This window comes from Astyanax mexicanus, chromosome 11 (genome assembly GCF_023375975.1).
Source record: "Astyanax mexicanus isolate ESR-SI-001 chromosome 11, AstMex3_surface, whole genome shotgun sequence".
Lineage (NCBI taxonomy): Eukaryota > Metazoa > Chordata > Actinopteri > Characiformes > Acestrorhamphidae > Astyanax > Astyanax mexicanus.
The window spans coordinates 15,790,388-15,818,341 of record NC_064418.1 but is presented as its reverse complement, the minus strand read 5'-3'; the positions used below and the strand labels follow the sequence as shown (position 1 = coordinate 15,818,341).

Sequence of the window (27,954 nt, the reverse complement as noted above, 5' to 3'; positions counted from 1 at the left end):
GGCTCTGTGGCATGTGTTTCCCAGGCGCAGTAGAAAGCACGCTGCCAGCTCTGAGGGTCCACACAGTGCTGAGATGAAGAGAAACCCCGGTCAGGAGGAGAGACGCTGCTGAACCCACAACAGACAGGAGCAGCTTCAGCCAGGGATGCTGATTTCTGAAGGGATTTACTGCTGAAGTGGATGAAGGACAGCCTGAAGCCTCCTGCCATGTCCGGGATGGATGCCAGTCAGAGTGTGAGGTGTAAGATCGTGGTGATTGGGGACAGCCAGTGCGGGAAAACGGCGCTGCTGCACGTCTTCGCTAAGGACTGCTTCCCGGAGGTGGGTGCTGGATGGTGGGTGGATGGGTGTTGGGTGGATGGGTGGTGGTGTATGGTGAATGGTGGGGCTTCAGCTGAAGGTGGAGTAACTTCACTGCTCCAGGCTTTCAATATAAGTGCTCAGCTTTAGGGGAACTGCTGGTGCGTAAAAGCGTGCGTAAATACGCACCGAGTCTATAGCACTACAGACACGCTTCCACACACCCGGTTTCCGCTGAGCGACTTATTTTAGCTTATTCATGCAGTTTTCAGTGCAAGGTCGATTCTGCACGTTTAGGGGTCCTGCTGTTGTGTTCATATAAAAATTGATAAAAAATAAAATAATGTTTCATGTGTATACCTATTGTATTATTAAAATAATACAATTCAATAGTAACAGTGAATAATGTTAATAATTGTATATATTTCTAAAAAGGATGCAAATAATAATGATTTATATGATATATTAATGCACATATTGTGTATATTAGTTGTCGTGCGCATCAATAGAAAAGCTATAAACGATATCCTCATTTTTATTATTACAGACATTATAGTATATCAGTACATGATACTTGTTTAAAATCTACTGAGCAAAAAATGAACATTGTAGTGTGCGAATATACTCACACTACAATACTTATCCATGCATGTATACAGTTCTGGAAAAAAATAAGAGAGCACTTCAGTTTCTGAATCAGTTTAAGTAAAATGCACATGGTTTTATTCTATAAACTACGGACAACATTTCTCCCAAATTCCAAATAAAAATATTGTCATTTACAGCATTTATTTGCAGAAAAGGAGAAATGGCTAAAATAACAAAAGAGATGCAGAGCTTTCAGACCCCAAATAATGCAAAGAAAACAAGTTTAAGTTCATATTTATAAAGTTTTAAGAGTTCAGAAATCAGTATTTGGTAGAATGTTTTGAATCACAGTTTTTGTGCAACTTGGCATATTCTCCTCCACCAGTCTTACACACTGCTTTTGGATAATTTTATGCCTCTCCTGGTTCAAAGACTCAAGCAGTTCAGTTTGGTTTAAAGGCTTGTGATCAACCATCTTCCTCTCGATTCCTCTAGAATTTGGTAAAATCAAAGAAACTCATAATTTTTAAGTGGTCTCTTATTATAATTTTTTTTCAGAGCTATAGGCCTGTCACGCTAACACTTTTATCATCCCAGAATTTATTGCGATAAAGGATATTATTGTAGTTTTAAGACCATTAAATGCTACTGATATAATCATGACTGACAAAATCAAACGTTTAAATTAAAATGATTTAATCATAGTTTGATAAGTATATACTCTTTTCTTATCTGCTGCAGTTTACACTGTATATACAAAGCATTGTTCATTATTGCATGACTAAAATGCTGTTCACTGTTGTGTACATATATATATATATATATATATATATATATATATATATATATATATATATATATATATATATATATGTACATATATATGTATATGTACATGTATATATGAAAAAAACCTACAAATAAACACAATAGACAATACACATATACATACGTAGACGTAGATACACTGTATGTTCAAATGTTTGTGGACATTCCTTCTAAATGAATGACTTCAGCTACTTTAATGTGCACCCATTGCGGACACAGCTTGTTTATTTCCTTTAAAGCAGTATCGCCAATAGAATAGGACTCTCTTCTTGAGAGAATAAACATGAACCTGCTGGGACCATTCCTAATACCAGACATAGGCTAGAGTTGTATAAATCTCCACAGCTCATTGCTGGAGCGTTTATAACCTTCTATTCCACAACTTGTGCTCTCTGGGTTGATAATGCTCCAATCTGTACTTAATACCTAATACATAATGTCAGTATGTTAAAAAATTGCCAATAAATTGTGTCATTGGCTCTGTAATGGACCAGATTGACTGAAAAGGCCAGATTTAAGTTATTGGATTGTGCTATATATGTGATGTCATAGATGTCTTATATAGAAACAGTACATCCTTAAATAACCTATATGGATACCTACTAACAGTAAAGGGCTTCTCCAGACAGATGATAGGAAATGGTTAAACAGATAAACAGTCACATTGACACACAATCTGTCAATATTCTTTATGTTTTGTTATGTTCAATGATAATAATAAACAAAGATAATGATTAAAATGTATATGTAACACTTAACTTTATTTTTATCCTACTCAAGGTCACACAAACACAGTAATTGTGGTATTTAAAATGATGATAAATTCTATTCTCATGTAATATGAAATGTTATAGATAATACATTCTTATTGCCCACAAAATAGTTTTTTTTAGATATATTTTTTTAGGTGTATAAGATTTGTGCAAAGTGCTGTTACAATGTACACAAATTCACAGAGCCCCCTAGTGGATCAGGGGCCCAGTGCAATAGTATTATTATAACATTAAAAAATGCTATATGCTGAAATGCTTTATTTCCTTTGTTCTGTATGTTTTCCAGAACTACGTCCCCACAGTGTTTGAGAACTACACAGCAAGTTTCGAAATTGACTCTCAGAGAATTGAACTCAGTCTGTGGGACACATCAGGTAAGACACTCACCCTGTCCCAGTGTCTTCAGTGTCTGTGCATGGGGTTCACCTTCTGTAACTCTGTGACACTTGTGAATTTGTTAAATCTGTTGTATTTGAGGGAAAGGACCGAATTAAAAAATATAATTTAATTCTGACAATAAACAACAGTAACCATTATCTGCACTGGAACATTTAGAAATAATGTGTTAGACATTTTTTTTGATCATTCTGTACATGCACTTTATCAAATATAGCAGTTTTTAATTATTATGTGGGATTATACACATCTCCCAATGTATTAACATGAAGAAACTTAGCTGTAACACTGCCTTCCCCATGTTTGGGCTGTACTCGAGTTGTACTTGAGTTATCTCAGAGGAAGACAAGAGGAAGACAAATGTTACATTAAACTCTGTTGAAGCTGATGTCTGTAAGTTTGGGGATTTAGAGCCCTTTCTGTTGAGAATATGCATGCGGAGGAATCATTGTAAACTGGGCGGGTGTGATGCGGTCTCCTTTTAGAGCGGATGAATCCGATTCCAGGTTATGTTCAGTCAGAGAGAGAGAGAGAGTGCGTGCTCAGTCAGAAACTTCACCTCAACTACACACTTTGTTTTTACTGTGAGTGAATGAGCTACTGAGCTCTGAGTTTTCTCTTCTGAAGTCTCCAATGCTCCACCAGCCGCTCGCGTTCAGTAAAACTGAGCTAAATGCTCTTTTAGAGGCTGTACATGTGACATAAGTACTTAAAGACAAATGACTTGGCTAGAAGAACTTGACACCCCAGTTTTTAGAATGAATATATTAGTTTGGCAGGGAAGGTCATTCCAGCACATTGGTACCATTAAACACAGTATTTTATCTCTTCTCCTCTCAGAAATGCTTCTGATTTTAGTTTAGAAACAAAAAAAAAACAGATTGACACTTTAAATTAAGTTCTGTATTCTGTAAACACAAAATTAACTCTGCAATCAAACAGACATATGATATAATAATAATAATAATAATACATTAAACTGAATGTGGAGAAATTCACATTCAAAATCTGCCTAAATTTTAGTTTAGTTAGATTTAATACCAGATTTCACCCAATTGTAGATGAAATCTGGTAGTATAAACTCTCCAACAACTCGAGTCTTAACCCACTTCATCAGCAGCCAATGAAAATGACCTTAAAAAGTAATTACATCCCTTTTTTCGCTATTGTAGAGCCATTTGTAGCCGTCAAGTGATTTGCTTCCCTCCAGATCTTTATGTAATGTTAAGAGACCGTTCTGACCACGCCTCCCAACCCACCACTTTACCCAACAATGCTTTTTACACAAATAGCAGCACAAACAATGACTGCAGCAAGCTCGTGCACCTCCACCTTGGCATCTGAATCTCCTAGGTAACGTGAGTCACATACGTGGAGCTCAGCAATCTGGTGATGTAGTGTATTATGCCCAGTCGTGTAGTGTGTGCTCTATAGTTGGTCAGATTTTATAAAAATCAGTTATAAAAAGTGGTGTAGTGTAATATTTGTCCAGTCTGTTACAATCTGCTCCGATTAAAAAGTTGTGTAGTGTACCTAAGGCTTCAGAAAAGCATTGGTATCTTCAGGTCTTTCAGTTTTTCCAAAAATGACAAACATCTAGCCAGTTATGGACAAATTACAGCAGCACATCCTACATCCTGGTTCACACACTCTCATTATAAACCGATCATGTAAAGAAGAAGAAGGAGCAGGAGGTGTGGTCAGCACACAAGAGCACTTGCTAGAAATCTGAATACATGATGCCATCTGAGTAGCTGACCCCATGCCTCAGGAGCTGGGGTCTTATTTAGGAGTTACTCGGGGACTCTCCTTTCTCAGGAATGCTTGCGATGCTCAGTGACAGTCAGGCAGTTTTAAATCTTCAGGCTGAAAGCCTCTCCGCCCCTCTTTCAGCACGTCCTGCAGCTCTAACTCCCACATGCAGCCTCCTTCAAGGATTAGCGCTCTTCTCAGGATCATACAGACAGAGTTTGGGCATGCTCAGCAAATGTGTTATTACTTTGGCATTTCAGCGTCCCATTGGGGAACTGACATTGCCTCCCAATTCCAGTTTTCACATTCAGGAGAACCTGTAGATCAGACTTTTGAATAACCCTCATATTGAATTATTGTTGACCTTTTGAATCATGTAAGGTCCTAATAAATCTGTTTTATTTTTTGGCAAATTTGGCAAATGTATCACATTTAAAGCACTATTAAATACATTGTATTTTTTGGCAAATTATGTTTTATAATTTTTTGTGTATTCGAGTTGTATAGTTTTTTCATCACATTTAGAATTTGTAGGTTTTTAAAAGTGCTGTCAGATGCTAAAATATATATATATATATATATAAATAAATATATATATATATATATATATATATATATATATTACTTACATGCTCTCTAATTAATTCATCAAATTGTATTACATTTAATGCACTGTTAAATCTATTTTATTTTTCGGTAAATTCTGTTTTATTATTTTCGATTTAAATCAGGCTTTTTTTCATCACATTTCAGATTTTTAGCTTTTTAATAGTGCTGACAGACAATAAAAAAATTACATACATGCTCTGTGATTAATTCATCAAAATGTATTACATTTAAGGCAATATTAAATCCATTTTATTTTTATACTGTTTTTATTCCCTAACATTTCTGATCTTTAGCTTTTTAATAGTGCTGTCGGATTTTTACATTTAATGCCCTGTTAAGTCTGTTTTACTTTTTGGCAAATTTTTTTATATTTTCTGTTTTCAGTTTGTATCGATTTCCCATAACATTTAGAATTTTTAGGTTTTTAATAGTGCTGTCAGACTATTTAAAAAAATCTAATTAATTGCATGTTCTGTGATTTAATAAGTTGAATTAAGGAGGAAGGAAATGAATGAGTGAAAAACCCAAATAGAAAAGCCAAAGGAAAATAAGACATTTTAAGATATTTGTATTTATTTTTGAAAGTTGTTATGCTGTTAAAATCATATTGTGTGTGAATAAGCATTAACACAGGAAGGGATTTTTAAGAAAGGACATATCAGTATTGATGGGTGTCAGTTTTAGGTTGATCTCAGCAGAAAAGGTTGGATCAATTACCAGTCAAAATCTGTCCAATCAATGATCAATTCCATGATCTGTTCACTGAACTTCCAGTAAGAACACAGGTCCAGATTAGAAGATTTGGGCTCTATGATACAGATTATAAAATTCTTGTGTCCAGTATACTGGAGCTGGAGGTGTGGAGGTGATTGTACTGCACTGTAGAGCTGACTGAGTGCAACAGCTGTGTATCTCCCAGTCTGAGAGGATCATGTAGGATGTAAAGGGGGCAGGGGGGGCAGGAATAACTGTAAACTCTGCCTGTGTTTGACCCTCAGCTGATTTTAGCCAAACCGCAGGTCAGAAAACTCGGAAACTTGGCCAAATGGACAACGACCAACGAACACAGATAGCATGTGTGCACAGTAACGTGTGGTGAGGAAGTGCTTAGCTCATCGCACATGTCACATCAATCTCCAGCTTCAGGAGGCTGGGATGAGCAGAGCTGCAGGGTAAACAGGGCTGTTTGTCTCGCCGCAGCTCTCCGTTTGCTTTTGTTGGTACAGGACAGGAGAAGGATGTCTGTGTAAACACCCTTTCCTGCTATCTTTGAAGGTTAACCGTCACTCAGCGCTGTAGCTTACTGGAGGAAGAGAGTGGGGTGAAGTCCATGTAAACACATTTTACCACAAGCTCTTTTTTTTATCAGCTAGTGTAAATACCACTGTCCTTTATCACCAGTTTTGTTTTTGTTTGTTATCAGTCAGCACTGAAAAAGTTTACTGTGAATACAGTATCTCACTGTTTTGAAAATAAGATAATGTGAAATATGTAAACAGAAGGATTCCTCAAATTCGTTCAGCCTGTGCTATTTTGTGAGCATTCTACACATTTTTGTGAGTTTTATCCACTTTAATCTGCCACGCCCACTTTTAAAAGGTAGTTTCTTCAACAAGTTTGTCCACATTTGTGTTAGAATATCCGGTCAGTTTATATTAAATGTTTTTTACGGTCGTTTTGTATTTGAAGCTGATGTCTGTGAGTTTTCAAATTTAGGGCCCTCTCTGTTGAGAATAGGTAATTGCACTGAGCATGCGTAAGAATCATTTTAAACTGGGCGGGTGTGATGCAGTCTCCATTCAGAGCAGATGAATCCGATTCCAGGTTATGTTCAGTCAGAGTGAGAGAGAAAAAAGTGCTAAGTCAGAAACTTCACTTTAACTACACACTTTGTTTTTACTATGAGTGAATGAGCTACTGAGCTCTGAGTTTCCCCTTCTGAAGTCTCTATTGCTCCACCAGCCACTCGTGTTCAGTAAAACTGAGCTGGATCCTCTTTTTGAGGCTGAACTTGTGACATAAGTACATAAAGACGCTTGACGTGGCCAGAAGAAGCACTCCAGCGAAAAGCGACACGACACCCCAGTTTTTAGATTGAATTTACTGTATTAGGCTTAGCAGGGATGGTTGTTTCAGCACACTGGTACCATTAAACACAATATTTTATCAATTATCCACTCAGAAATACTTCTGCATTCAGAAGTAAAATAATATAGACTGCCACTTTAAAGTAAATGCAGTTTGAAGTACCTACTGGTGTGACCAGTAGGTAGCATCTAGCATGGTGGCCTCTATTATTGGCCATTTCAATCAATACATTGGAAATCTAAGCTTACTGTAAATAAACAGCAGTGCTTTTATACAGCCAAAGTTCATTTGACATAGAAAGAAACTGTTTTTTTTTTAAGAATTACAGTTTTGGTTACTTCAGCGCCCACCATCGGCAAAACCTGCAGAATTACAAGGGTCCCCTTTTATCGGCCTCCTTTCATTCAGCTAAAATATGTATAGCTACTCTTTAAATAACTTTTAAATAATAACAACTCTTTACATGATACTGTTGGCTGCTTATGTGTGTAATAATGCATATTTTTGAATCGCTGGGATTATTTGTGTGTTATTTGTTGACATGGCATGGGTGTGTGTGTGTGTGCGAAGACGTGTATAAAAAAGAAAATAGAGACAAGGTTAAAGAAACTAGTGGAAAAACATGGAGGTTACGACTTCACAATAAATATTGTTTAAGCATCGTCATCGCAATGTGCGCATGCACAATAGTCAAATCGCAGGACGTGTGATGTTACTTAAGGCAATTAAATCAAACACGTCATGTTGCAGTGTTTTGTTTCTTGACACAAGAAGTAGATACACAGCGCTGTCTCTGTATCTGTGTGAGTGACAGGCTGCTGCTGCCTGAGAAGTGTGAGAGGGAGGGGTAGCATGAGGAGGGGGGGGGTTTACAGGAGTAAACACGAGATAACCACATGGCCTCCATCCACATGGTTGGGCACGTGCTTGTAAATGCACATGTTGAAAGCTGTGCACCTCAGTCCAGCACAGTTTTGCAGTGCAGATGTTTCCAGTTACAGCGGAATTTACGCTTTAAATCCCCCTCAAAAAACGCTCTTATTTACCTTTTAAAAATAGCCATTTAAATGCCTGATTAAAGGGCTAATTACTGTTGTTTTGCTGTTTTCCTCGGGGTTTGAGTTGAGCTCGGCGCTGACTCAGCTCTTGAGCAGTCCAGATGCGAGACAGCGTGCGGATGGGGCAGGGCTGGTAATGTCATGGACCCTGCATTGTTTAATATTGCGATATATATCATCGAAATTTTCCAATATTTTGCAGCCCTAATGGAGGTGGCCATAATGTTATGCATGATCAGAGTATCTACAGTATAACACTTTATGATTCCATGTACTCTCTTTAAGTGAGTAAGGACTGAGCACTGTCTGATTGCCTGGAGAAATATGGGATTTGGGGGATTGGGATCGAACCGACTCCGCCAATCCAAAAGTAGGTTGCCGCAAAGGGCGGCCTGTGGCTAATTTTAGCATCATGCAGGTCTCATGACATTTTTAGAGTGCTTCGAGGATTCCCATGAGGCATCTCCTGTTCATCTCCAGAGCAGCTTAACCCATTTGTGGAAAGCTCCATTGAAGAGTTCTGTGCCCCCCTCCAGCGGATGCTGGTGAGAAACCCACCCCGAAAGACGACACCGTGTCACGGGTCAGGGAGCTGGAGATTCCTGCAGGAGATTCTCAGGAGGTTCCCACCCCGAACGGGATGAGCCTGACCTCAGACAGCTTAGGTCGCAAAGGAAGGCTCGCATGACTGTTTACTTGTTTAGCAACCAGTGCTTTGTTCTTTGTTTGTGGTGGAGACTGGAGATGATTGTGGAAAGTTGAGGCTGCTACGCTAGCAGTTGCACAGATTTGTAAGTTGCAGGACAGGATGAAATGTTATTTATGCTCAACAGAAGCCAGTACTAAATATTTGGAGTGTCTGCAAATAGAAACCGAGGACACTTTCGGTTCAGTTTTTGCTTGTTTTAAAGGAAATTCGATTATTTGAGAGAGAAAATGGATCTCATCTGGAAGTAGTTGAGAGTTACCAGTAATTTTCAACCACTGGCTTAGGTTATATACACAACAAATCTGAGGCTTTAAGAGACAGAGACTCTTATTTTGTGTACTACCAGGCTGCATACTTACAAAAGTTAGGTTAGGTTTTACCATAAACATGTGCAATGTATAGATTATTGGACAAAGAACAAAGCTAGCAAGTAAGAAACTTGCTAAATCCTGGATGTATTTTTTTAAGATGTTATTGAGGTACAAGAGAGACAAGACAACCCACATATGAACTTGTAAGGGCACATTCATTGGAGCGCCATGCTGCCATCAGTATAGCGTATAGAGATTAGTAAGGGTTAAGGGCCTTTATCAAGGGCCCAACATTGGCAGCTTGCCGTATTGAACCCACAATCTTGTTATTGATGACTTGATTTTTTAACCGCCGAGCCACCCTGGCCTTTAAAAGGTAAAGTCCTTATAGTAGATTTATTATATAGGTCTGATAGATATTCATTTGGCTTCCCTATATTTTTTCTATACGTTTAGTCCAAAATATGCATAATTTATATGTGTTTTTGTACTCTGACCAGTTTTCTTGGCCAGTTTAAAATGGGGAAAAAAACAGAAAAGGTCTTTGCCATGACAAAATATATACTTTTAGCACTTGTACAAACAAAACAGCTCTGGCATTTTTAAAGGACAGTTTTTGGCCAGTTAAAAATGGGGGGAAAAAAAAACAAAAAAAGGTCTTTGCCATAACAAAACAAATCAGCTCTGGCATTTTTAGGCATGGACTTAACAAGGCCTCCATAAATATCATGTGGTGTTCAGTTCCAAGACATTGATTGGAATATTAAGAAAAATATTCCAATTAACATTGTAAAAGCAATATATATTGCGATATTCAAAAACTACAATCATTTTTTTACCAGATTTCACCATTAGTCACTGACCAAATATAACATCCCTCTAGTAGATATGCCATGAAAACATATATAAATGCTGTAATTAATGCTCCTTAAATGTCATTGCATGTTCTACAGTGTGATTAATGGGCATGACCATGACCATATTGCAATAACAATGCTGAAACAATATATTGTGCTGCCCTAGGTGGGTCCTCCAAAGATCACATCAGTAAGCCTTGAGCGTTAATGTCACTCGCACCAGTTCACCCGTTGACCTTCACTGGAACACTGCATACTGTATACTCCCAGTGAAAAAGTCGCCACCAAAATAGGTCACACACTCCAATATTTGGTTGAAGCGCCTTTATCTTTGATTGCAGCACACATTCACTGTGGCATTGTTTCGATAAGCTTCTGCAGTGTCACAAGATTTATTTTAATCCAGTGTTGCATTAATGTTTTACCAAGATCTTGCAGCAGCATTGATGATGGTAGAGTCTGACCACTGCACAAAGTCTTCTCCATCCAGCACATCTCAAAGATTCTCAATAAGATTAAGGTCTGGATTTTGTGGTGAACTCTCTCAATCCATGTGTGAAAATAATAATGATCTCATGCTCACTGAATCACTCTTTTACAATTCCAGCCCCATGAATCCTGGCATAGTCATCTTGGAATATGGCCGTGTCATCAGGAAAGATAAAAATCCATTGATGGAATAACCTGGTCTATATTCAGTATATTCAGGTAGTCAGCTGACCTCATTCTTTCAGCACATACGGTTGCTGAACCTAGAACTGCAGCATCAACCCCACATCATTCGCTTAGTTAAATCCAGGTGTAAATCAGTGAATTCTTTGGGTGCATGTAAAGATTGAAACCACAGCTGTGGGACACTGAAAAACGTTGATCTGTAAAGGGAATTAGCTTATGCTATATAACAGTGTTCTTAAGTCTCACGCTTTGCGAGTTCACACGCTCACACATGGTATTTCTCACGCTTGCCAATCCATCGGCTGTATACTATAATGTACTCTCGTTGAGCCAATCAAAATATAGATCGCTCTGTTGTTAGGCAGACCTAGTCAAAGAGGGTGGAGTTTCAGCCAGAGTGTCAGGCACGAAGAACTGTCCGATTCAAAAGTTCTGAAACACACGCCGGTAAACAACTGAAGAAGAACAGCGCGCATCCACCAGCACCACCCCCCCACCGCCAATCTCACTCCCACCAAACTTCAAAACTTGAGAGCCCTGCTATATAACAACTACAACTCTCCTATTAAAAACATAAATCACATTTATAAAATTGATGCTTTGTTGGTATTGTAACAGGATTTCTCTTCAGACAAATGGTTCTTGTTGGAAAAAAGTCTAGTGTAGTGTTCATAGACTGCCAGGCCTACATACTGTAGGTATCTTGTAGGTTTATAAACAATGCCCTTCAGTAAAGTATTGCCATATGTTCAGTGGTTTTTGCTACAAACCTTGAACATGCATCCATAAATCCGATACCTTAAGTACCCATATTTACTGTGTTTGACTCTTGGCTCTCTAATCAAACCAGACTAATCTCCTTATGTTATTGTTTAACCTGCTGGCCTGCATTTTGAATAAAACAAGATTATAACTCCTCTGTAATTGGGGTTATGCTCAAACATATCCTCTAATGTTGGGCTCTTTAGTCTTGAATGTAGGTCTTACATCTGCTGCTGGGGATGGAAACTTGCTTGTCAGGCAAATTCCAGTATTTCTCCTGATTTCCGCTTCAGTCAGCAAGCAGGAGAACAGTGAGGGAAGGGCAGGATTTTCTTCCAGGGGTTTTGTGTGTTCAAAAACTTAACTTCAACTTGGAGATGAAGTGCATGTTATTAATGAGTGTAAAGAGCTCTGGGACACTGCTGGATGTGGCATCACCAGAAATCACCCCTGTTATGGGGACAGTGCATCACTCAGGAACAAGTAATTATTTGTTTTTTTTTAATTTAATTCAAATTCCACTCAATATAAGTTAATCTGTATGGTGCTTCATGTGATACTTTATAACTGGTGCTCTCTTAGAGCATCGTTTACACTGAAGAATTGGACTTTCGGCCCATGTATAGGAAGACAATTGTCAACAATAGAAAAAAAATATATCAATAGAGGAACAATTAAACAATAGAAGAAGAAAAAAGACCTATAAAAGTATGTTCATTGGGTGCTGCTGGAAGTAATGTTCTAATATTATCAGTTTATTGAAACCAAATTAGTCTGTTGATGAGTTTTTTTCCTTGGAAGGCGATCAATCGTTCAATCAAACTAACAGCATGCCAAATTCAAACACACTTATGCAACATTACTACTATATTGGGTCCTATATTGACATAATTAAAGTACCAGATATAGAAATCAATATTTGGTGGAATAACACAGGTCTAATCACAGTTTTCGTGCATCTTGGCATGTTCTCCTCCACCAGTCTTACACACTGCTTTTGGATAACTTTATGCCACTCCTGGTGCAAAAATTCAAGCAGTTCAGTTTGGTTTGATGGTTTGTGATCATCCAGCTTCCTCTTGATTATATTCCAGAGGTTTTCAATTTGGTAAAATTAAAGAAACTCATCATTTTTAAGTGCTTTCTTATTTTTTTTTTTCCAGAGCTGTATTTACTAACTATTTAACTAGTCTGGCAGACTCTAGTAACATTGAGTGAGTGAAAATATGAAACTTTATTGTTTTACTCAAAATGTTACTGCCACAGCATTTAAGGTGGAACAGAAAACTCTTAAATGCTCTAAAACTGCTAAATGTGTGCGAGATACTCTATACCTACATATTTACTAACAATGTAACTAGTCTAAAAGGCTCTAGTTCCTTAATTGAGTGCAAATATAAAACTTTGTTTTACTTCAAATGTTACTGCAAACGCATTTAAGGTGGAACAGAAAACTCTTAAATGCTCTCAAACTGCTAAATGTGAGTGAGAGACTGTATATATTTATTAACAATTTAACTAGTTTAAAAGGGTTTAGTAACATTGAGTGAGTGAAAATATAAAACTGTATTGTTTTACTTTAAATTTTACTGCCACCGCATTTAAGGTGGAACAGAAAACTCCAAAATGCTCTAAACCTTCTAAATGTAAGTGAGATACTCTATATATTTACTAACAATGTAACTAGTATAGCAGATTCTAGTAACATTTGAATGAGTAAAAATGTAAAACTTGCTGTTTTGTTTTACTCAAAATGTTTCTGCCACCGCATTTAAGGTGGAACAGAACACTCTAAAATGCTCTAAGACTGCTAAACATGAGCGAGATACTGTATATATTTACTAACAGTTAAACTAGTCTAACAGACTCAAGTAAAATTGAGTCAGAAAAAAATATATATAAAACTTGTCGCTGATGTTAGCTTAGCTTCTTTAAAACTATGGCATGTTTTGCTGTGGAATTTGTGTGGAAAGGTGGAACAGAAACTCAGGGAAAATGCTAATGCTAGGGTAAAGGTAGGATTTTCCTCCAGGGGTTTTGGATCTTGTATCCTTCCTGCATATATAAATAAAGAGCCCACAGTCTGAGGAAGTTCAGGTGGGTTGAAGCACAAACAAAGGCTTTTTTTTGGTGTGTATTGGAGCTCACAGTCTGCGCCCTTGACTCTTACGGACCGTGTGGATCTTCACTGAACGCCTGACAGAAATGATTAAGCACCCGGATTCCTCCTCACTCCCACAGGAGAGTCTGTTTGTGGGTACAGGGAGAGGACCTCTGTCTTTCAGACGAGTTTACAAAGGAATTTCCAGCGGTCGTTCGGGCCAAGGGGTGGAAAAAAAACACATTCTTTAGATTCCTGGCACAGAGGCAGAGCTCTGTTTCTGGTACGTCCGTGGTGTTCTCGTGCTGCTCTTTACTGCGACACAAAAGCACAAAACAGTGATTTATTTACCAATAGAAGCCCTTTCAGCTTTTACTGCTAAATAAATTAAGTTTATTGAGCTGGGATTGCCGCTCTGGGGGTTAGCTGTTTGAATTTATGGGTGAAAAAAGGTAGTTCTGCCATCATATAAACATTCTAGTTCATAGAATATCTTTTAGTATGGGGCTCTCAATTCATTAGGCACAACACCTTCAACAACACACTAGAGGAAATACATTTTAATTTCCATTTAAATGATGATCATTTTTAGAGCCCTATACATTATTTAGAGCCCTATACTAAAAACCCTACTACCTCACTGGACTCTATTGCACACTGTGTAATAGAGGTAATTACTACCTCACTGGTCTTTTTTGCACACTTTTTGCACACTGCATAATTTGCACACTGTCTTGTTATTTATTATTCTTTGTCTGCATTGTGTTGTATTGTCTGTCTGCACTTTTGTACTGTTGCACTATTGTTCTGTCTACACTGTGTTTATGTGCACCATGGTCCCTGGAGGAACGTTGTTTCGTTTCACTGTGTACTCTGTATATAGCTGAAATGACAATAAAAACCACTTTGACTTGATTCTGCAGTGCAGAGAACACAGATGGAATCATAGAATTCAGCCATAAAAACTGATTTTAGATATAAAGACAGATTTTATTTTTACAAAATTAGAAAAAAAAAATGGATGGAGTTAGTGTTATCTAAAACACATATGCTTTAATATGTCTCTGTGTGTAGGTCATATACATTACAGTCACTGTGTGTGTAATTGATCACAGATGGTTCAGGATGAATGTAAAGCGAGGATCAAACATGCTGACATTTAACTATAACAGCGAATGCATTACATACGATTTCACAAACATATTGTATCATGTTTATATACAATACAGTACTTTTCTTGCAATGGTGCATTTTTTTCCATTGTCTGTATGACTGAATATGCAAGAAGAAACAATAAAATAAATTTAAAAAGTCAATAAAAAAATCTTAATAAATAAAAATTACACTAAAAATCTGGGGGAAAAAAGTCTAAAAAAAGAAAAATACAGAAAATGAAAAAAAAAATAAAAATAGGACAGCATTCGGGATAAAGAAGGTGTAATATAAATACACTGGCAAATTCAAAATAAGACAATAGCCTATATTTACCTCTGAATCAAGAGTACAGAAGTGTCACAGGTGTGGACATGCATTGTAAATTATAATAGCTTTGGTTACTGCTGACTGAGGCATTATAATGGACAGAACTTGATGATATTAAAAAAAATGGCATTGCAGTATATTTGGTTATTCTACTATTCATATTGTGATAGTGAAAATGATATTGGTTGGTATTATTGTAATTTCATATACCAATGTATTAACATATTTTATTGGTATAAAACATACTCTGTCTTGTTCAACACTTCATTTTGTGTACTTCATCATTGCATATCCATTCCTTTATAGTTTTGATGCCATTAATATTAATCTACAATGTATGAAACTAAATAATAAAAAAATAAATGATGTGATGATGTGTATGACAGTATGGAAAAGTGTATACTCCCAAACATGTTGAGCAGATGTTGAGCTTCTTGTAACTGTATGTCATTGAAAATGTGAATATTGTATCAAACAACATTTCTTTGAAGTGTAATTATTGGGCAGAAGAAATTAAACTCAGGTCAGTTCCAATTAATTTAGATTTATTTGTATATTAGGCAATAGCAACAGAGCAGCAGTGGCTAGTAAAGTGGAATAAACCTTGAAAGGATCCAAAACACTAAGTCCTCAACAAAAAGAAAAACAAGCAAGCAAGTCTAGTTACAGGAAAAACTCAAGATAAATCCAAGGTAGACTAAATGAAAAGTTAATTATCTAACCAACATGAATCTACACTGAATTAAATTAACTTATTAACTTAATTGTTATTTGTAAATGCTTTCATTTTTAGCTTGTTTATTCCAGACTAAGATTTATTTCAGTTTGGTCTAAGAAAAAAAAAAAACAGGCACAAAAGGGACCAGAGTTTGATGTGGTGCTTTTTGAATGGCATTTTTTTTTTATCAATTGAAAAAGGTTAAGGCAGATTATCATCACCTATTAAACCTATTAAACAACAAAATAAAAAAGTCAGGAAAACAAGGAATGTTTTAAAAAATGAATAGTGGGACCACCTGGGAGTAAAAAATCTGTAAAGATTTAACTCAAATGTTTAAAGAAGCTTATTTTAGTTTAAACATACTTTAAACAGTAATCTAACATCTATTACACAGTGGTTCTCCTTTGGCATTTTTCACAATTAGTTTTTTTTTCTAGAACCTTTATTTTCTTAGTTTTTTTTGGGTCAAAATAAAAAATATATCTAGATTTCCTGATGTATTGTTTGTTTCTTGACTATAATTATAAAAGGGATAGTCAGATTTGTTTTTTTTTTTATATTTAGCTACAAAACAAATTGTCATTCCACACACTCCTCTACTGCTACTTTCTGGTTTTCATGAGCCAAAATGCAGTAATTGCATCGCATTTGGTTTGAGGAGGTTCTTCTTATTATGAAAACTATTTAAATGGAGGATAATGGAAAGAAAGTCTGACACACACAATTTTTTTTTTTTTTTTTCAAACCAGGTCTATTGTTCAGCCCAAATGAGTCTTAAACGGCTCTTTTGCCACTTAGATTGTAGCTAAATATGCAAGTCTGGCTTTGTCTTTAGGTTTAGTGGCAAACCCCAATAACGTCAAACACTTCACCACAAACCAGGGGAAGTCTGGTATGTGTCGGGCTCTCTGTCTTATTGCTGCATTTTCTCACATTATGAAGTCTTCAGCCGTCTGCGTTTCTGAGGATTGCTCTGAATAAGAGGCTTTACTACTTCTGCTTGTCCTCGCTTGGCCTGTGAATTTCCATTGGATAAAGAATTCTTATTTTATGGGTTTTCTGAGGTGCTGGTGTCGTTTGAGGAAGATTAATGAACACACACTGAAAGAGGATTACTCTGCCAACAAGTGAACTTTCAAGAATGTCTGTCAAGTACCTCTGAAATACCACAGTGTCTGCTCTAAAGCTATAACGAAGAACTGACCAAGTAAGGCAAACAGGATGTGCAGATGTGAAGAACCTTTTTTTTAAAGCTTGAGAACCTAATCCCTGGGAGACCCTGCATCAGCTGTTGTACAAACCTATATCTGTGTTAGCATTAGCATTCATTAGCATTGACTGTGCTGTGTGCCTAACCTTTACCTGTCTCCTCAGGGTCACCATACTACGACAATGTGCGACCCCTGTCTTACCCCGACTCTGATGCGGTCCTCATTTGTTTCGACATCAGCCGACCGGAAACCCTGGACAGCGTGCTGAAAAAGGTTTGTAGCAGTTATGTTTTCATCCAACACCCTTACAGTACAGTATGTTTCATCTGCACTGTAGATTAATATTACAGTCATCCAAACTATGAAGAAACCACTTGTAATTTGTTAGTAAACAAAAATATATATATATATAAAAAACAGAATGTTTTATATTTTAGATTCTTCAAAGTAGAACCTCTTGCTTAGATGGCATCTTAACATTTTCTTTGTCACATAGAATTGCTTTCAGTTAACAGTTGTGTTGTGAAGAGGTAGAGTTGGTGATGTAATGTTCTAATATGTTCTAATGTTCCATATTATAGCAAAAACTATGACTAAAGAAAACTATAGAAAAAATCTATAGTACCTATTGATACCTATAGATACCTATAATACCTTTAGTCAATAAAGGTTTGAAAGTATTCCCAAGTGCAGTTGCAAAGACATTATAGAAACATTATAATAAAACTGGCTCTCATTAGGACAGCACCAGGATAGGAAGGATAGGAAAGAAGAGCTGTTAAAAAGTTTCTGAGGCTGGTAACTCTGATGAACTTATCCTGTGCAACAGAGGAACTATTGGGCTTCCTTTCCTGGGGTGGTGCTGGTGAGAACCAGTTTCATCATAACAGTTTTGATGGTTTTCACAACTGCACTTGAGGATACTTTTAAAGTTCTTGAAATTTTTCGGCTTGCCTTTCGGATCCTTTGTTTTTTTAAGTGTTTTTTATTTATTTATTAAAATTAAGTAATTCTTGCCAAAATATGGATTAGAACATTACTCAGATAGGGCTATTCACTGTATACCAACTGTATACATCTTCACAACTTTACAACTGATGCTCTCAAACGCATTCAAGTAATTAACTCTTGACAAATTCAGCACAGCTGTAAACTGAAAGCTATTCCAGGTGACTCTACCTCATAAAACTGACTGAGAAAAATCCAGCCAAGATGTGCAAAGCTGTCATCTAAGCAAGACGTGCTACTTTGAAGAATATAAAATATATATCTTCAACATTTGGATTACTTTAGTTTAGTATTAATTTATAATGCAGAATGTTTTGAATAATGAAATGATTGAATTTAAGGTGTAACTGGTACTTTATATCAATATTTTCTTGCACTGTTAGTAAGTTTCTCTAAAATAAACCATTTCACATTAAATCAGTAGTAAAATAACATATTTTATTTACATTTGTGGGGTTCCCCATAAAATATATCACTAGCACTGACCCTGCATTGTGTTTATCATGTCGTGTGACCCGCTGTGAGAAGGATGGATTGGGTGTTAGTGGGTCATATGGCTTATCAGAGTCTAGACTTCAGAAGATCAAAAGCACCGGGTTGTACCAGGCAGAGGAGTGGTCGTGTGGGAGGTTTGGGTGCATGTGCTTAGAACTGATATAGAAAGAATAAAGGGATAGTTCAGAGACTTGAGGCTGAGATACTTAGTCTGGAGTTTTTTTATGAGGGTCCTAGACCTGTGAACAAGCAGGGGGCTCTAACAAAGAATAGAAATAGAAATGGAACTTTATGCAAAGGAATCAAACTATTTTGCAATGGGGAATGTGCTTTACCCACTACTATGATACACCAAAAAATTGTTTTGTACACCTACATTTAGGTATAATTGCTGTCCTGCAAGACCATTGTTTTTCAATACTTTAGCACGGTTACCAGCAGTGCTAGCCGCAGTTAGCAGCGCTTAGCACTAGTAAATGTCACTCAACAGTGTTACACTGAGGAACCCTGAGTGTTCCAGCTAGCCAGGTTTGTCCCAAGTAGACTACAGTCCAATATACTCGCTTCAGAATGGCAAAAGAGCTAGCGCTGCGGTTAGCGGCTAATGCTAATACTGCTCCAGTTTCTGTGCTGAAGGACTAAACTGATAGAAGGGGTGTTTTAGGAATAAACTGATAGAAAACAGTAAACAAATATGTTTTTTATGATCTGTTAAAATGTCATGATGAACAAAAATAAGTCTTAAAATTATAAAAAAAAGGAGATACAAATATTTAGCAGGACAGCTACAGTGCAATAATACAGTACTTACAGTGTTGAATTTTGGGTAGAACTGCATCTCTTGTGGACAGTGGGCAACTCTTCTTTAGTTCTTTAGTAAATGAGGGGATTATGAGCAAAATGCACTAGTTAATGAAGGAAATTCAAAGTAAAAAAAAAAGTATCTCCTCATAAAGCAAGTTTTGAGTGAAAATACTGAATATCAACCTTATAAACAAGAATAATTACACTGTTTAACAAAATGTGATTGGTCAATGTTTTTAAATTACTGTGATCTGTACTTTTTCTTGTTGTGCACAGTATTTTTTTTTTTTTGTAGCTTCCTATCGTTGCTAAAATTAGTCAGAAATGCATGCCATATGAAGCTAGAGGTGTTTTTGTTCATAAACAAAACTTTTCTGATAATTTGTACATGGCCATCTTTACACAATGTTTCTGTCAGGACTGGCTGTAGAAAATTTTGACTGGGATTCCTGCCATCTTGTTTTCAATCAATTGAGTGTAATGTTCTCATGTGTTGCAAATGTTGAAGTGATTACACTAAACACCTTTTAACTCATATTAACTTTTTCCCCTCTCTATAGTGGAAAGGAGAAATCCAAGAATTTTGCCCCAACACCAAGATGCTGTTAGTGGGCTGTAAATCAGACCTGCGCACAGACCTCACCACCTTAGTGGAACTGTCCAATCACAGACAGACGCCAGTGTCATATGATCAGGTGAGTGGTTATGAACAGGCTAAGCTGGCTGACTTAAACTAGCTGGCTAGTTTAGCCCCAGAATAGCATAACCAGCATGACCACCATGTATGATTAGCATTGTTAGGCCAGTTTGACGACCAATCGGCATGGTCAAGTTGGTTGTTTTGGTAGACCTACTAGTGTATCTAAAAAAAAATAGAATATGGTTAAAAAAAAAAAAAACTTTTTTTAATACTACTAAGTTTGAAATGTGAAACTCATATATTATATAGATGTAGAGAGATGTAGAGTACACATAGAGTGGTCTATTTATAAGCATTGATTTTTTTTATTGTTGGTGATTATGGCTTACAGCCAATAAAAAAAAAAACGAAAATCAATGTTTCAGAATTAAAAAAATATATATAAGGCCAATTGGTCCTTTTGGCAGGATGGGCAGTGTGCCAAGTCCTGCTGAAAAATGAAATCCGCATCTCCATTTGTCAAACAACTTTGCACCCACCTCCTCCCCATCTTCCTCCTTCTTTTTTTCTCTTCTCTTCTTTTCTTTTCTTCTCTTACTGTATTTCTTCTCATGGTGGTAGTTTGCCACCCCCTTTCCATTCCTAGTTCAAGGACGTGGAAAATAACTGTTTTCATTTGTCCTTGCTATACTGATGAATTTAAAAGCCTGTTAAAAAAGTCTGTATCATGACTTCTAATCATGTTATATGTTATATTTTACCATTTGAGTGTGCTTTTAATTATTATAATTGTGTGTTTTAATTCAGTGCTTTGCTGGACTGTTCCTGTGCGTAACGATGCTGATCAATGTGTAGAAATACATATTTAAATAATAGCTACAAATAACTTTCTTTTTCTTTTGCAGGGTTCAAACATGGCCAAGCAACTCTCAGCTCCCTACATCGAGTGCTCTGCTCTACAGTCAGAAAACAGCGTGAGGGACATTTTTCACGTAGCTACGCTGGCCTGCGTCAACAAGAACAACAAGAACGTCAAACGCCACAAGTCCTCCAGAGCCACCAAGAGGACATCCCACATGCCCAGCAGACCCTACCTGGAATCAGTAACCTCAGACATGCGTAAAGACAAGGCCAAGAGCTGTACGGTCATGTGAAGGGAGCTGGAGACTAATGTGGTTTACGTTGGCTTTGGAGGTGAGGATGAGGGGAATGAGGCATGGCTGTACTTTACCCTCCAAAAAGGCTCAAACATGCAAACAAGCATTTGGATTGGAGGATGGATGGATGGATGTTGTCTCTGCACTTTACGACGTCCTCTACCCTGGTCCTTTATGCCCCACCTGAATTAAGCGGTGCCATGGAAGAAAAGCACCAAATGCTGGAGAAACGTCTTCAGCATTTCCAGAAAATGTTTTTTTTGTTGTTGTTTTTTGCCATTGAATGAACTGTTTCCAACCCAGAGGAAGAGGATAGCATGGTGACAGTAGTCAGTCCTCTTTCTTGTAGCTCCTGGAAATGGCACGATGTTTGAAGTACTGCTCAAGGAACTGAGATCTGAGAACTGAGACTGTTTTTATCTTGTTGCTCATTTTTGCTTTTTTGCATTTGCATTGTACTGTGAAAAAAAAAAAAACTAAAAAACGGTTGAAGGAAGGAAGGAAGGTCACATTCATACAGCTAATGAGCTGCTTTGGAAGTCGCTCACAGAAGACGAACAAAAAAAAAACGAAAAAGGCACTTAATGAAGTTACGATGTGATTCAAACACTGTGGCTGAACCTAACTCTCCATTTTAGTTGTTTCTGTTGAAGTTTGTGTTGTTCATCTTGTTGAACTGCCTTGATGAACTGCTCAGATGGGAATAGGATGTGTGTCCGTTAATCGTCTTGATGCCGTAGGTTTGTAAAAAATTCAGCACTGTGCAAAAACTCAGAGACCATGCTTTAGCTTAAATTACTTTAGTTCCTGTCAAAAGAGCCAGTCGATAAAAGTTCGGTCATTTTTCACAACAAGCAGAAAATACATTAACAAAAAGAAAGATTGTGTCCCATGACTTTTGGCATGTCTTATGGAATCTACCTAAAGCTGCACGGACCTGTGGGATGTGTGTGTGCAGTCTCCTACATTGAATGTGGATTCACACGTTACGTGCCATAGTCGCTTGTCTGTTAGCAATTCTAGCCTGACACCACTGGTTATACCATCATTACCACCCACTGCACTGTCCACTTTGGGTGGTAATGCCTTCTATTAGGTATTCCAGGTACACACAAGTCTTTGGGGTTTGAGGAATGATGCAACAATGCAAAACTCCCTTCAGGGGTAATTTAGAACCTGTGGTGTGAGGGTTGTTGTGTAGATGCTAAAAACAGAGACTTTGTGCAATAGTGGACGTAGTCTAAACTGTGCTAGTTTTAGCATTGCTGACATGAAAAATCGTTCTGAGCTCAGCTGATGCATTACAGCAGACTTGGCACCGCCCATGTGAAATGGAATTGGGCTGAATGTAATTCATACTCAGCCACTGAAGAGTTGGCACAAGTAACTCGGGCTGAATCCCATATTATACTTGGCAGCCGGGGTTTTATTGGCACTATCGGCTCAGACCTGCCGTAATATACAGCTCTGGAGAAAAATTAAGAGACCACTTTAGATTCTGAATCAGTTTCTCTGATTTTGCTCCTTATAGCTATATGTTTAAGTACAATGAACATTACTGAGTTATTCTATAACCTACGTACAACATTTCACCAAATTCCAAATCAAATGTTGTCATTTAGAGCATTAATTTATTGAGAAATGGCTGAAATAACAAAAAAGATTCAGATCTTTCAAACCTCAAATAATTTCAAGAAAATAAGTTCAGATTTATAAAGTTTGAAGAGTTCATTATTCAGTATTTGATATCTTGGCATGTTCTCCTCCAGCTCCTCCACCAACTTTATGCCACTCCTAGTGCAAAAATTCAAGCAGTTCAGCTTGGATGGTTGGTTTGTAATCATCCATCTACCTCTTGATTAAAACCTCTTGATTCCAGAGGTTTTCAATTTGGTAAAATCAAAGAAACTCATTTTTAAGTGGTCTCTTTTTTTTTTTTCCACAGATCTCTCCGCCAATCTTGCCAGTTTTGGATAAGCCCTGATTGGCCCTGTAGTTGGTGGGACAGTTTTGAAAACATAGTGGTTGTCAAGGACTTTGCTGTTGTCCTTGAGTGAGGGCAGATAACTATAGTGAAAATGCCAGTCAGTGTTGGGCAGGCATGCTATTGATAGCACCTGACAGTGTGTTTTTAAATGAAGAAACCCCCCTTTTCTTTTGAAGAATACACTTCTATGTGGGAACTAGTTTGTTTTATTATTTTTATTGGCTTTTGCCTCCTGTATGAATGAGGGTGTACGTCATATCTGAACTCCCTTAATCGGATCAGAACTTCAAAACCATGAACTGTTTCTCTTGCTTTTCCTTTTTGTTGTTGTTGAAAAAGCCAAAGAAGTGACAAAAAGGTCAGACTTCAGTGTCCTAGCCGTGAGCAGGGGTTTCATATTCAGACTGTTATGCCTGTGTGCAGTCGTCAGTGTTTGATCATGTTGCCTGTGGTAGTTCTGGCGTGGCTTGAGGGCATATCAACAGACCTGGTCGTGTGGATCCAGATATTAGTACTGTTTCAAAACCTCAACTCCAGTGCCTCCATCTGTGTGTGTGTGTGTCTAAGTGTGTGAGTGTGTATGTGTGTGTACCCCTAGCTTATCTTGGCCTGGGGTTTCAGTATTGCTGGACTCGGTGCAAGCAGAGTTCCTAATACCTCTTCATAATCCATCAGCATTTGGAACTGCAAGAGTATAATCTCAGCTATGCAATACGCTGACTCTCGCTCATATCAGCAGCCGGAGAAACGTCTGGCCTGGGGAATGGAGCAAATCATATTTAACACACTAATAGTAGAAGGACCGGCAGGTTTGGGAACCATGGCCACTGAAATTAACATGAATTGCTTGATTTGTTCGCACTAGAGATGCACCAAAATGAAAATATTCAGCTGAAATTGAACAAAATGAAACATTTTGGCTGAAGCCAAAGGTTTTATTTCATTTTGTCAATTTTGTCACCATTAACAAATAGCCTACATGTATATTTGTCTTGCTTTTCAAAGGTAATTTATTTTTTTAAAACTACAATTTAAACATATTCACTAAACCATTTTAATATTCCATCCTAAAAACCAACAAAGCACAATATATTTACCTCAGTAGTGCTGTCATTCAAATTTGCAGTGCTTTTCCAGTAGTGCTGTTTTAATAATAGATGTACTGTAGCTATGCAGTGTTTCTCAAGTCACACCTGAGTGAAATGTACAAAGAGAAATGCAGTCAGTCTTTTGGTAAACAAACATAAGCTAGCTATGGCCAAGTTAGCAAAGCTAACGTTACTATACTAGTCCTGTACAGCTTGTATATTTCAGCTGGTCTGTGAAAAGGTAGCAAACTAAGTGGTGCTTTTAATGCTTTATTTCTTAAGTAGAGCAAAAAAAATGAACTTAAACATGTCATTTGTCAGCTCTCTCTGCCTGGTATCTTCCTCATTTCCTGTATAAGGAGGGGAGAGAAGTGTGGACATTAGACATTCTCCAGAAATTAGGTAATTGTTTGAAATAAACTATTTTTGAGTCCTTTCATTGCTTTGAAAGGTGCTGTTTTTTGCCATTTTCAGCCGAATATTTTTGTTTGCCAAATATTTGGTGCATCTCTAGTTCCCACCCAGCACTATGTCATTAAAAAAATACATTAAAACTATGTTCTACAGCTGTTTATTTAAACTATGTTCCATTTTGGTTGAAACTGAAAAATGAATAGACCTCTTCTTGAAGCGGTTATAGCGATATAGAAACCTATAGAGTTTTGATGCTCATTGCTATCTTACACCCCGCCAACAGTCTATTTATAAAAGTTATCTATAATAGGTGTGGAGGTCTGAAAATGAGGTGTTTACAGGTAGATTTCTGGTGTATTGCTGTCTTGGCAACAGAAAACACAGGTGCGCCACTGATTGATTTAGAACCCTGACAACGCTCACTCTTCAGATGTTTATTGCTATCTTGGCAATGTAGGTGCACCATGTGCGCTCAAAACACACCCATAATTAATTAAGAGAATTAGTACATGCCTTTTGCACTTTTCGAGCTGTGCAAGGTATCCTTTTCCCATCGTTATGAGAGCAAAGACACACTGAAACGCCCTAAATCAAGCTGCATGGCTGATGGCTTGCCTATAGATCGCTAAAATAGGGCCCTTAGTGTTAATTTAACATGGTATGTGTTTAATTTATAAATTCACTAAACATTAACACTAAAAGTGTTGGTTTAACATTGGCAAATTTACTGTGTAGGAAATAAACAGCGTCACATAAACAGCTTTTTTAATCACTTCAAAAAGACGTCTTTTTATCTTTCGCTTTCAACCAATATAGAACAAAGTTTCAATGAACAGCGTTTACCTTTCTAAATGTCTTCTTAACAACACAGTGCTGGTAGAATAAAATACACTTCTGTTGAAATGAAATATCCAAACAACTAATACTATTTACCCTTTAGATCCCTTTAGTCTAAATCAAACAGAACAATCAAAATGATTAAAATGGTACCATCAATCAGAGACCATCATGGAGTTATTAGTTTCCAGTATATTGGCCACAAGCCCAGCTGGTTCAGAACCCTGTGTTACAGTCATTTCTAATGAAACATCAGATTTCTTATAAAACTGAATTTGTCTGTTTAGCTACTCTCATAGGTGCCTCGATTCTTCTAGGCAGTTTTTTTTTATAAGCTTGCAGGTGTTTGCCCTGATTTCAAATATCAAGTGTTAGCTGTAGAGCATTCACCCTTTTCATTTTTTTTTTGATTGTTGGAATTCCTGTTTGTATGTGTGTGTAATGATGGATGTTTCTGCAATATTTATTGAAGTCATATTTTTTTTTCTTTGAAAATAAAATGCAGTGTACAGTATCACGTTTACAGTTTTCTTTTTTATATATATAATTCATATGTTGCAATATAATACTAACTTTCCGTTCAGGCTCCATAATTGTTAAAACAGGCCTCTCCACAATAATGCTAATTCCTCTTATTTCCCCATGACATTTCTAGTATACACTGACTGAAAAGGCATTAGGACAGAAAATGGTATTGGTGTCCCATGACTTTTGCCATCTCCCATGAAAGCTAAGAGTCACTATAAGAGTCACTTGTTTGATCACATACCTTCTATGATGAATTTGAGGTATTCCATTTGTGACAGCTGTATATCTCCCATTACTAGTGATGCAACAACAGCAGGAGGGTGAAGACTAGCACATGCCTCCTCTGATACATGTAAAGTCAACCACCTCCACTTTTCCAACTGCTGCTGGAAATGCAGCATTGCTGAGTAGCATCACAGAGAGCTCGGAGGAAAGCGCAGCGACTCGGTTCCGATACATCAGCTCACAGCTGGGTTCGTCTGATATACAGTATTTAACTGAAATTGCTGATCTGAACACTCAGTGATTTATAGACCGTTTCAGAGGAATATGCATGAGCGTAGGAAGTGACGTAGCTGGTTCTAGGACACTTCCGTTAAGCGGTAAACAGCGTTCAAAACAGTGGACGTGACTTTTTAATTTAACATGAATGCAAACTTCACACACATTGAAAATCAGGTCAAATTGTTCTTTAAACAAGTAAACTATGGAGGACCAAAAATTACATACATATAAATAAATACACATATAAATGTATAAATATATAAATAAATGAATGTTGAAATTAATAAATATATAAATAAATGCACATATAAATGAATAAATCAATAAATATATAAATAAATAAATACATGCACAAATAATTGTATAGGTAAATAAATAAATTAATAAATACATTTTTTTTATTTATTTATTCATTTATATGTGCATTTATTTATGTTAACATTTATTTATTTATTTATTTATTTATTAATTTTTTTATTTCAACATTTATTTATTTATACTTATGTCATTTTTGGTCCTCCATAGTAAACACGCCTGCTTTTGTTTTTCACACTGCTAACCTGCCATGCAGTCACAGTGTCCGCTCACAACTTCTCCCTCCTTCTTATCTATAAATCATGCAGAGTACGTGTTGGATAGCGTTTGACTTGCTCCAACCTCATAATACACTATAGTGATGCTTCTCTACTATAAAAACAAATATTCCCAACTTTTCAACTGAGAAAGTAATTATATGCGTCCAAACTGCGGTGCCCTTTCACTGCCTCCGTTTCAACAAGATAGTGATCACATCTGGGTAGGTTTTAAATCACAGGAAAAAACTTTTCTCTTAAATCCTTATCAATAGGATCAAGAGAGGAGGTTTGATCACTTTTTACTAATTTCTGACCATATGTTTGCTCTGTTTTCGGGAGATTTGTGAAATATGCGCTCTCATTTTGACAGCTGTATACTTGCAAATAGCGCCACCGGAAGCGTCGAAGGAACAGACATGCGCAGTAGCTTTGTTATTGTTTTCCTCATAAAGGAAAATCATTAAAATGATCAAGGATGCCCAAACTTACACTCATACCTGTATATCCCAGAATAAGGGAAAGCAAATTGACCCAATAATACTTTTTTCAAGAATAAAAGAATAAAAAAAAATCCTTTTAGGCAGAGGGATTCCGAGTTATGTGTGATTCTTTCTAAAACTGCTGTCAAAAGAAAAGAATAATTCACGCTTAAGTGTTTTCATAAACCATATCTCTCATATTAATAATGTTTCTAAA

At 36.9% G+C, this 27,954-nt stretch overlaps 1 protein-coding gene across 1 annotated transcript; it reads left to right on the top strand.

Annotated features, from left to right (window-relative positions):
* Positions 1-8: 8 nt before the first annotated feature.
* LOC103021440 (rho-related GTP-binding protein RhoE) lies at positions 9-26,165 on the top strand. Its single transcript, XM_007232407.4, has 5 exons — positions 9-321; positions 2,776-2,863; positions 17,385-17,494; positions 20,089-20,223; positions 21,074-26,165. Exons 1-5 carry the CDS (start codon positions 181-183, stop codon positions 21,320-21,322), a joined length of 723 nt encoding a protein of 240 aa, XP_007232469.1. The 5' UTR covers positions 9-180; the 3' UTR covers positions 21,323-26,165.
* The last annotated feature ends 1,789 nt before the right edge of the window (positions 26,166-27,954 follow it).